This window comes from Terrapene carolina, unplaced genomic scaffold (genome assembly GCF_002925995.2).
Source record: "Terrapene carolina triunguis isolate 2854851 unplaced genomic scaffold, T_m_triunguis-2.0 Scaffold23, whole genome shotgun sequence".
NCBI classification, from domain to species: domain Eukaryota; kingdom Metazoa; phylum Chordata; order Testudines; family Emydidae; genus Terrapene; species Terrapene triunguis.
In genome coordinates, this window is record NW_020664374.1 from 26,559,549 (window position 1) to 26,571,732 (window position 12,184).

Genomic DNA, 12,184 nt, shown 5'->3' on the forward strand with positions numbered 1-12,184 from the left:
AGAGGGCTGCCTCCATCAGAATTATCTTCTGTTTCAATTCCCTGTCCTTTCGAGACCTGGGGTTAAATTGTTGACAGAGACCACAATTCTGCAGAATGTGGCCTTTCCTGAGGCAGCGTACGCATCAAGAATATTTATCTGCCACAGGGATGGCCTCCTTGCAAGAAGAGGCACTTCTTGAAGCCTGGTGAGCTGGGCGTACCCTGTTGGGGGAAGAGATCCCCAACGAAAAAGGGGGAAAAATTAAAAGTTTTTCTTTAAGAGAAAATAAGGGAAAACTACAATTAAGACTGAAAAAGACTAACTAGCTACTAAAAATGTTAAAGAAAAGGAAGACGTTAACGATCTCAAACGGACTGCTGATGGCTCCGACTCTAGCCAGAGGCAGCTGAGAAGGAACTGAGGGGGGGTTAGCCCGCACATACTGGTTAGCCTTATGGTGGGGCACAAAGGGAGACAGCGCATGTGCAGGCCTAACTGACACTGATACCAAATATCAGACGTTAGTCTGGATCTGTAAAAAGCGACAAAGAGTCCTGTGGCCATGCGTCTGACGAAGTGGGTATTCACCCACGAAAGCTTATGCTCCAATACGTCTGTTAGTCTATAAGGTGCCACAGGACTCTGTCACTGATACCAAAGTTTTCCAATCAGCAGCACAGGGATACAAGCACACCTACAGTGAAGCACCCCTAGGGACACTACTTGATTGTTTCTTTAAGAAACATGGCAAGGGCCTTACCGCTCATAAAAAGTTTGGTCTTGTGAAAAATCCAGTAACCCCCAGTTTAAATTCAGGTATGAGGGCAACACTGTCTACACTGAATGGCAGAAGAGAAAAAAGGAGTTTTCCACTCTCACATCCTGAGATGACAGAAACTTGCTCAGCCACAGGGAATACCTACTTTCTTGTACAAAAATATATATATAGAAAGTAAACTGAGAAAGTTTGCTGTTCTCCAAGTGCCTGTTGTGACGAGTTAGATCACAGAAACCCCTTGAAAACTGCCAATTGATGTGCCAAGACTACTTCTGCCCCTGTTTTCCCTGCCAGCCTGGGAATCCAGCAACCTGTCTTGCTGAGCCAGACACGCCAGTCTGCTCCAACACAGACCCAGAGTCTGAACCATGTGCCCCAAAGCTGCAGACTTAATTGAAAGCAACTTGAGAGAAGTATTCCTGTCTTTAACACTCAGATGCTCAACTCCCAATGGGGTCTAAACCCCAAATAAATCTGTTTTACCATTTATAAAGCTTATACAGGGTAAACTCATAAATTGTTCGCCCTCTATAACACCGATAGAGAGATATGCACAGCTGTTTGTCCCCCCCCAGGTATTAATACATACTCTGGGTTAGTTAATAAGTAAAAAGTGATTTTATTAAATACAGAAAGTAGGATTTAAGTGGTTCCAAGTAGTAACAGACAGAACAAAGTGAATTACCAACTAAAATAAAATAGAACACACAAGTCCATGTCTAAGAAACTGAATACAAATAAAACCTCACCAGTTCCAGTAAGCTTCCTTTTACAGACTAGTCTCCTGCTAGTCTGAGTCGAGCAATCACTCACACCCCCTGTAGTTACTGTCCTTTGTTCCAGTTTCTTTCAGGTATCCTTGGGGTGGAGAGGCTCTCCCTTTAGCCAGCTGAAGACAAAATGGAGGGTTTTCCTAGGGGTTTAAATAGACTCTCTCTTGTGGGTGAAGACCCCCTCCTCTCTCTTATGCAAAGTCCACCTCCAAGATGGAGTTTTGGAGTCACATGGGCAAGCCACATGTCCATGCATGACTCAGTTTTTACCAGCCAAGCGACATTCCTGTGAAAGCTCAGATGTGGATTGGCATCTTCAAATTCATTGTTGGCCTAAGTGGTTTTTGATTGGGCACTTTATTTGCACTTTTCTCAAGAAGCTGACCAAATGCTCTACTAGGCTAGTTAAAATCAAGCAAGTATGCAGCCAATATTCCTAACTGCAAGTACAAAAATGATACATGCATACAAATAGGATTAATAGATTCAGTAGATCATAACTTTACAGAGATGTGTTACATGGCCTATGTAGCCTAAAACATATTCTAGTTATGTCATATATACATTCATAAACATATTCCATAAAGCCTTATGGGGGGCACCGTCACACCTGTTATCCTTTAGAAACTTAAAAAAACCCAGAAGACAACTGTGAAATTGAATTGATTTCTAACTCTTCTATTACAAGGGGGTTCTTTTTATGCTACAAGGATAAATGTATGGTAACTGTTACTATGCTATTGTATTCTGCTGCAGCATACCTGGAGCATGCACTGAGACACCACCCCTTCTGGAATCTCAGGGAAACGTTGCCGGAGGTCATGGAGTACCTGCACATCAAGTTGCTGACTGCCCTGCGCCATGCCAGACTGATGTTGTTCTGGGATTCTCAAGAATGGAAGTCAATAAATCTTCCAGTGGATATGATCTTCTGATGCTTCAGGCATTTTCTATTAAGAAAAACAGACAACGATGATCATATTTATTAAATACATCCTAATTCATCCAAAGTAAAAGTGAAGCTAACTTCCTTCTCCCTCGACCAAATGAAGTTTGTGTATAGATGACCTGAACTGTTTTCTAGATTCACAGATTGAAAGGGGCGTGGAATAAACACAGGAGTTGAGTCATGAATTTCTAATCCCAGATGTGCATTAGACTCCCTCTCTGACTTCAGTCTGCCTCAGTTCCTCAGTTGATAAAAATGGGATTAATATTAATTTACTTCTCAAAGACATTTTGAATAGTTAAAAGTTTGTGGTGTTTGAGGATATGACATACTATACAAGGGTTCATTCATTATTTTAGTAATAGAGCTATGTTCTAACAGTGACAGAGTAAAAGTCTAGGTGGTGCAATTACCAGTAGTATTTTAAATTATGTATTTTAGCTAATAATTAGATCTCCCCAACTCCCACAGTGCACAAACACCACCACTTTTAAATATATACCACTAACTAAAATTAGACAGCAACTGCGGACATCAGATAACAGATTTTGCAGCTCAGGTCTACAACTTTCTAACACAGTATCTGTTTAGACACTTCAGTAGTTCAGGCATAATATGTACCCTACCTTAAAACTGCTCAAAATACAGAGCAATGTTCTCTGGATTTAATCTCGTTCCTTCCCATATCATCCACTAATTAGAAAATTAGAAAGAAAAAAAATACAGCCACCATTGTTGTGACATATACAGGAAAATTCTTGCTGACTCAAGCAACATCCAATTCTTGCTGACTTAGCCAACATCCAATCTTGCACACCAGGAAACAAAGCCATGTCTGCTTCTATTCCATTATATTAAAATAAAAAATATATTTTCAAAATAGAAATAGGTACAGTCAGTAGGAAAAGAATATTTTCAAGCCTTCAAGACACCATCAGGGAAAGAAGAGTGACCAAGTGATTTTAGGATTACAGTAAGTATTTATCGTGGGTATTCATAAAACATTTATCACCTTCATATTTAAATACAGAGAGAAAAGTGTCTACTTTTGTGTCAGAATTCTTTTACCTAGTAGTATTATAACAAGTAGCATTTGAGCCAGAATAAGAGTGTACATAGGACACAGATACATCTTGAGTAAACATGGTTTGCCCATTAAGACTCATCAACACAATACTAGCCTGAAGTATTGTAGATGAAGTCAAAATACCAAACCAAGGATGCCTTCTACAATTCTGGCCAGAAAGTAACCCTAGCAATATTAAGTACTTCCTATAGCTAAACTTCAACATACTTTACAAACATTAACTAAACCTCAAAACCTTCTTGTGAGGAAGTTATTATTATCCTCATCTGACAGGCGTGGAAAGGAGACAAGGGTGTTCTATAGCCTGGGTTGCTGACTTAATTCTTTGCTCAGAGTAAGATTATGCACTTAGCAGCACAACAAAATTCTTCTGTAAGTTTCATAATGAAATCTGGAAACAATCATACTTTAGGGTGGACTGAATCTTGCATGTGCTTTACAAGCCAGATTTGTAGACAATTTTTTCCACACTTTTAGCCTTGACACTGTAAGCATGGCGTTAAGAATGTTAAAAACCATCTAGATGGGAATCTTAATTGAAAGTAAATTGCACGAGCATTTGCTACCCAAGTCACCAAAGGATTCTCAAGACTGAATTAAGCTTCTTCCCATGCCCCTCAAAATTTCAATACTTCAATATAGCCACTTAAGCAAGAGACTATAAATTGAATCTTACACTTTATATTGCACATCATATTTTGGCAGCTATAAAGTATGTGTTTATAAAATAATTACTTCAGTTGTAGCAATATTCACTCCAACTGTTTGATGCTCATTGTATTGGTATATCTGATTTTGAAGCATGAACTTTTCAACAGAAAACAAGTACTTCAAAACACATTCTGCGAAACACTGCCACACAAATGCCAGTGTCATTCCACAGTGAAAAGCTTAGTTGAACTGTGCAGAAATAAACAGACTAAATATTCTATTTTATTACTTATATTTGTACTGCATAAAAAAATATTTAAATACATTTCAGCAACGTTATACTGCTGAGATAATAGATTCTTCCCAAGCATTCTGAACTAGACAACAACTAATTTCTTATACTATGCAATGGTCTTCCTGGTTGCATTATATGGCTGTAACATTTGGTATGATTTAATTAACATGTCTGATCAAAGGTGTGGAGAAAGTGCATAAGGAAGTATTATTTATCCCTTCACATAACACAAGAACCAGGGGTCACCCAATGAAATTAATACGCAGCAGGTTTAAAGCAAACATAAGGAAGTACTTCTTCACACAGCACAGCCTGTGGAACTCATTACCAGGTGATGTTGAGAAGCCCAAAAATGCAGCTGGGTTAAAAAAAAAAAAAACAGAAAACCTCACGGAGGATAGGTCCATCGATGGCTATTAGCCAAGATGGTCAGGGACACAACCCCATGCTCTGGGTGTCCCTAAGGGTAGGTCTATACTTACCTCCGGGTCCGGCGGTAAGCAATCGATCTTCTGGGATCGATTTATCGCGTCTTGTCTAGACGCGATAAATCGATTCCGGATCAATCCCGGAAGTGCTCGCCATCGACACTGGTACTCCTGCTCCGCGAGAGGAGTACACGGAGTCGACGGGGGAGCCTGCCTGCCACGTCTGGACCCGCGGTAAGTTCAAACTAAGGTACTTCGACTTCAGCTACATTATTCACGTAGCTGAAGTTGCGTATCTTAGTTCGAAGTGGGGGGTCAGTGTGGACCAAGCCTAAATCTCTGACTGCCAGAAGCTGGGACTGGATGACAAGGAGATAGATCATTCAATAAATTAGACTGTTCTGTTCATTCCCTCTGAGGCATCTGTTGACAGCCACTGTTGGAAGACTGAATACTGGGCTAGATGGACCACTGGTCTGACCCAGTATGGCCGTTCTTATATTCATATGACTATTTTATGTGGAAACTGCCACTTTTGGCAACATACCCAGACCTGAATAAAAAAATTATGAAAAGGCATAAACATCTTTTCATGAACGGATGAGCCCTTCATAGTTAGACTACAGAGACTAACACATTAAACCAACTACAGAGAAAGGAACTGTGACAGCTGAAATGCTTTAAACACATAATTTTAATTAAATTGCATCAGGTTAACTTGGTATAAAATGTTTGAGTGGACAATGTCAAACTGTTTAAACTGAGGTTTAACATATATTCTGGCCTACCCACATTTTGTTTAGACAAGGTTTGTCCTGGTCCATATTGAATGGCCAACGGCCCTGTCTGAAGAGTTATCCTCAATATAGAACCATATTTCTAGGCAGGGTTTAAACCTAGCTGTGTTCAAACTGGGTTATAACACCATTCATTGGGCTCTGAATAGATAACTAAACTATGTTTAAAAACAGGTTTAAAACTATGCTTTAATCCAGTTAGAAATTTATGCTAGAAATTTTTAACCCAGTTTGGCCAACGCTGAAGACATCCAGCAATCACTAGTGTTGACCTGACAAGAACATTTTTTACCACCATCTCATCTAGGCAAACAGTAGACAAAAATGGTAAAAACAGCTGTGACTGATTGCACTAGCACTTCCACCAGTCCTAGAGCAACAGTGGGACAATTTTCTGATATTCTCAGGGCAGAAACAGACTAGCAGCCAAACAGTGATATAACCCAATTTAACTGTGTTTAAGCCACACTTAAATTCAGTTGTTAAATATGGTTAAACTTTGCACAGACTTGGTCAATTGTGTTAAAGCTGAATTAAACCATTGAACTGCTTAAAAAGCCATGTTTAAACTAGTTCAAAAACTAAGTTTGAGACCAAGTGCAAATAGGTCCTTAGTTTAAGGACACTAATATGCAAGTTCTTCTCTAGGAACATACAGAATCAGATGAGGGATCCATTAAGTCCACTATCCTGTATGTGACACTACCCACAACCGGCCCCCCAAAATAGCTTCTTCCTAACCTCCAATAGGTAAAGAGGTTGGTTTGTGCCCCTGAAACTTAACTGCTTAGACTCTTTCCAAAATCTTGGTGTCTATTATATTTATTTTTTAATATTTAATTCTGGATATTCCTCTCATCCATATAAATGGATAATTCTTTTTTGTATGACGCAAAGCTCTGGCCTCTCACTCCTCACCTCGCCCCAAGTACTCTGTTCTCTAGGGCCTTTTCTACACTATTTTTTCCCCTTTCTTTTAGTCTCTAACCACTGTCAGGATACTTCATTATTTGGAGAGTTCCATCACTGAAATTAATATCCATTAAAGCAGAAACATCAGGTCAAAGGTTTGTTCTCCTGCTACATTTGATGCATACTATTAGTGAAAGCCACCTCTCACATTCCACACTACTTGTTTGGATCAATAGGACAAGCTTAAGAGGTGAAATGTCTTTAAAATCATCATGATACGATGTAAGCAATACAGACTGCCATAAAGGCAATGTACACAGCTCAGTTGCTGGATACGGAGTTCAGTTCTGTCCACTGTAGTAATGCCACAGTAACTCTATGCCCTTTTGACTTCAAAAAGGTAGAGAGAACATTGTCTGAACCACTTTCTTCAAAAGGTCAAGAGAGTGTGCTCATTGACGGGCAGTAGCTAGTTGGGAAGGGATCCTCAAAGTCTCCAAACCTGATCTCCAATTATCTCTATATGACAACCACCACTTACCATGCTTCAGGAAAAAGAGTAGCATAAACTCTCAGAAAAGAGGAACTGACTACAATCGGGGGGAGGGATGGCTCAGTGGTTTGAGCATTAGCCTGTTAAACCCAGGGTTGTGAGTTCAATCCTTGAGGAGGCCACTTAGGGATCTGGGGCAAAATCAGTACTTGGTCCTGCTAATGAAGGCAGGGGGCTGGACTTGATGACTTTTCAGGGTCCCTTCCAGCTCTACGAGATAGGCATATCTCCATATATTAAGCTTTGTGTTTCCATTAAACTCCTCCTTCCCCACAGATTAATACAGTGGTAGGGTTCCACTGTCATAAAAGAGTGAAATTAAAACCCCTCTGTAAGGCTTGGTCTACACTTACCCCCCAAGTCGAAGTAAGGTACGCAAATTCAGCTACGTGAATAACGTAGCTGAATTCGACATACCTTACTTCGAACTTACCACGGTTCAGACGCGGTCCACACGCGGCAGGCAGGCTCCCCGTCGACTCCGTGGTACTCCTCTCGTTGAGCTGGAGTACCGCAGTCGACGGGGATCACTTCCTGGTTTGATTTATCGCGTCCAGACCAGACGCGATAAATCGAACTCGGAACTTCGATCCCCAGCCGCCGAACTAGCGCGGCAGCGTAGACCAGCCCTAAGATAGAGGTATGTTATCTGAAATCTAGAAAGATGATTTAAGCATATTTACTAACAAAAGTTTATGCAACGTTTCTGGCTTTGTTTTCATTTTCTTTATTCTCTCCCCCTTTCCTGCTTCAGTTCTCCTGAGCTATGTTTACTTTCGTTTCCTCTTTTTCTGTCTTCATTCTTTTTCTTTAAAAACTTTTTTTTTAAAACAGTCTCAGTTGAAGCGGGTTCTTCCTTCATCTCCATTTATTTAGTATTTCTGCCCTACTTTCCTCCTTTTGGTTATCTTTTCTAATAATTTTTGCTCCCCTATATTGTTCACTTCTTGCTCCTCATTCCTCTGTTTTATAAATGTCTTCTCTGCCTGCTCCCTTCCCCTCCAGTTCGGTATCTCTCTCCATCTTCATTCATTGGACTCTTTCATTTCCTTCCTCAGGATCCCAGATTCCATTTCCTTCCTCCGAGTCCTCCTTTCTCTCATTCCACTCACAGCAGTAGCATGGCACCATCCACTCATTCATTTCCAATTGTCAAGAATCTCTTACATTTTATTACGATTAATGTGATCCCTGGCTCTATTCACATATGGAAATAACAGTAGGTTTGTTTCAGGGAGAACATGAATACCAACAGATATATCAAAGAGCACTGACAGAAAAAAGTTCTGGGGACTGTGTCACTGTGCTACCACGGAATTGGGTACCAAAAGAAAAAGTAGTGGCTTGCGACTCATTTGGATCCTCCGATGCAACAGGCAATAATGGAAGTCTGGTTCACCCTGCTGGTAAAGTTGGGGGGAGAAGGGCATAGTAATCATGCAAAGCAGTATCTCTACATTGGGGCAAAGGTACCACAAGCCAGCCTTTTCAGCTCTTCAGATATAAATTAGGAGAAGGAAAAGGTGGAAGGGAGAAGAGTGGAGATCAACAACCAACACATCAGATATGTTCTGTAAAGTTTCTGTAATCAAATTGATTCCAAATGTTTCTTGAAGGTGCTACAAGGTATGCTAAATTTACTCTATTAGCTGAGACATCAAAAAGTTATGGTACTCAGCAATAAAATGATGATTTGTTAGTTCGAAATTGTTTAATCAAATTTGAAATTAATTTAAGTATTCCTTCAGCATATCGGGAGCTCGAAAGTTACTGAGTTTAATTTAAAATGGCAACAACTGCTGCAAGGATGAATTATGTTTAGTGCATTTTTTTATTATTCAAATATGAATTCAGTAAAATTGTCATTGTAAGAGACTTCTGTGGAATTCTTGTGTTACTGTTGAGCAATGTCAGTTTGGTCATATTACCGAGTGCTACTTGTGATTTAAAATGTGTTACTTTTACCATATACTGTATATCTGCAGGATGTTTTGTTTAAATTGTAGGATTTTTTTTTAGGGGCTAATTAATGTTTTTCCCCATTGCAATCCAATTCTGAACATTTTTATGTATTTATAGTAAGGATACTTAATTGTTGTCAATGTATTAAACAATTTTGATAAAAAAACAAAAACAGATTTCATAGGGCCCTATATACAAGGAATTATGGATAGTCACTGATGATATGCTTTAAAGTCTGTGACCAAACAGGGAAAAGCAAGTTCTCTCCTAGACAGGAGAAAAGGTAGCTCTCTACCTTTGTATGTAAATTAAGCAGCAGGGAATCAAAACAATAGAAGCCCCATTTCCATATGAATCAGCAGGGGCATGGGAAGTCAACAGGAAGGGAGGACAGCAGGAAGCCTTCCAGCCTCTTGCAACAGGGTCAATGAACTTTGGGAGAGATAAGCAGAAACAAAAAGCTTTGTGGGAGTCAAAGGGCCAGGACTCTTGGAATCACAGAACATTGCATCCTTCATCCAAGGAGGCTGAAGTCTCTGGGCACTGAATACAAGTGAGAAATCTTCTTAGGCAAAGATTGTAACTTGCTGAAATTAAGTTTTAATCTCAGAAGTGTATTTTTACTTTTGTTTGTTTGTAACCATCTCTCTCTACTCATTGTACTTGGCATCATTTAAACCTATGACTATTTAATAAACTTGTTTTATTTTTACTATAAACCAATTCAATGCTGTGAATGAAATAAGAGTGTTTGTCACAATCTAATTAAATTAATGAGCTACAGCACATCGTTTCTTTAAAGGAGCAATGAACTTAAGGTTCTGTAAGTTTTCAGGGAGAGGGCTGAACACTGCAAGGCAGACAATTTTGGGGAAATTCGGGACTGTGGGGGGGAGGGTGTTGGGGTTACACTGCAAAAAAACAACCCCCCCCCAAAAAAAACAACCTAAGTAATAGAAGCCAGAGTGTGACCTGCATGCTTGTAGGTTGGCTGTTGGTGTCAGGGTTGTCAGCCACAGCAGCACAGAAGGCACCCAGAATTGCAGGACAGGCAGTGACAACCCCTTTTTGGCCTGGGTTGAACCCCAAGTCATCAAAAACTCCTTTGAAGCCCCAACCAAATTCTGACGATGTACAAAAAGTAAAAGAGAATTTCACTCAACCTCTCTTAGCCATGTTGGCTCTGCAGGACTAAAAAAGAATAAAAGAAATGGTAAATGTGTATTTTTACCAGTAAGTAAAAACAGATAGAACTCGATACATACAGGGAGAAAATCTGATGTCTAAGATGTTGCTATTTTTATAGAGTATCTTTACAGATCAAAAGTGACATTGATTTTAGTTGCACTTTAAGACTCATTTGGAAGAGAATTAAGCTACCCCCTTCCATAATTTTTTCTGCTCTCTACTGTATTAAATGCAGGATGTAGACACATTCAAGATGTACCATATGTAAATTTGCAAAATGCTGATGAAAACGAACAATCAAGGATTACCGCTATAAATGATGTTAAGACAGAATAGATAATATTTATTTGCATACGGAAATAGCTAACTACTCCAACATTCTTTTATACACAACACACTGCTGCAATGTTAATCCTTAACTGTTTGTATGTTTCCATCTCTCAGTCTGCCAATTTACAACTCAGTTAACCCTGTTTGCAGATCAATGACTGGCAGTAGCATGTGATTGATATGCAAATTTTGGGTGATATTTATTCCACTGTTCCAAGTTCTTTATTCTTCCTGAAAAAACACAGAAATCTATCATACAGAAAAGTACCAAATACTAATCCCTTACCTGAAAAACAAAGAAAATGCACAAAGGAAAGCCTAAATGCCTGTTGCTGAGGAATGGGAAATATTTTAATAATGAATGAGAAGATTGAGATCAACGGAGCAGAAATGAAAATGTATGTTTAAGCAGGTAAAATTGTTTTAGATCTGATTCTATTAATCCAGAGCCATATACCAGTCCTTCTGCCAAAAATGATACCTTGTCGAAAGATGAGATATTGTCCAAAAAGTAGCAGCAATTCTGTAAGTAAAACAAGATCACAATCAAGTCACCAAGCTACTAGCCATTAAGACCTCTCTCTCTCCTGTGTATCTGATCTACAATACGAATTCATTTTTATCAATTCATTTGTTTTTTCATTACCTTAACTATTATGAGGTTGCAACCTTATCAATCTGAATGGTGTTCAAATTGATGCTGAGCTGGCTGGACAATTTTTCACCATTTTGAAGCAATGAACTGTGAGAACTTAATCTACAAACAAATGTAGGGTGGAAATCTGGATCTTCAATTTTAAATCCTAAAAGGCATACAATTAGGATTATGTTCCACGAGCAATATTTCAGCCTTCTCCTGATATGGGTTCAACCTGTCTCTCTAGATCAGTCATGATGCCTAGGTAAAGATCCCATACCTTCTCAAATAATTTTCCAATTTGTCCTTACGTCAGGGGTTCTCAAACTGTGGGTCGCGACCCCTGAGGGGGTCACGAGGTTATTACATGGGGGGTTGTGAGCAGTCAGCCTCCACCCCAAACCCTGCTTTGCCTCCAGGATTTATAACGGTGTTAAATATATAAACAAGTGTTTTTAATTTATAAGGGGAGTTGCACACAGAGGCTTGCAATGTGAAAGGGGTCACCCGTACAATAATTTGAGAACCACTGCCTTACGTGTTTCCATTAAATTTATTTTGTGTGTGGAAATCAGGTTTGGAGACTGAGTCAGCAATGTCAGTCTCTAGCTAGTAAATCCCTCCAAAGCCTTCTTTAACTGCTTTTGTAAATTTATAGCCTCTCTGTGGAGCAGTTATGTAAAGATATGCTATATTATTGAGTGCTCACATATCAGAAGCTTAGAATGACTGAACTTCAGATGTTTTCCTCTACTTCCACTTTAGTTTCATCACACGAAAAAATGGCACAGACCTCCTTCCTGTGCTTTTCTCAGCATTCCTAGACGTCATCTTTTGCAATTTGGCTAGTGTTCTGCTTTTT

At 39.4% G+C, this 12,184-nt stretch overlaps 1 protein-coding gene across 1 annotated transcript in view; it reads right to left on the reverse strand.

The window, feature by feature from the left end:
* Positions 1 to 12,184, reverse strand: part of LOC113405047 (TGF-beta-activated kinase 1 and MAP3K7-binding protein 3-like) — a 66,309-nt gene that overhangs the window by 23,164 nt on the left and 30,961 nt on the right. The window contains exon 2 of the mRNA XM_026649923.1: positions 2,295 to 2,483. Coding sequence (XP_026505708.1) covers positions 2,295 to 2,396 — 102 coding nt within the window. The 5' untranslated portion in view covers positions 2,397 to 2,483. The remainder of the gene's footprint in view (positions 1 to 2,294; positions 2,484 to 12,184) is intronic.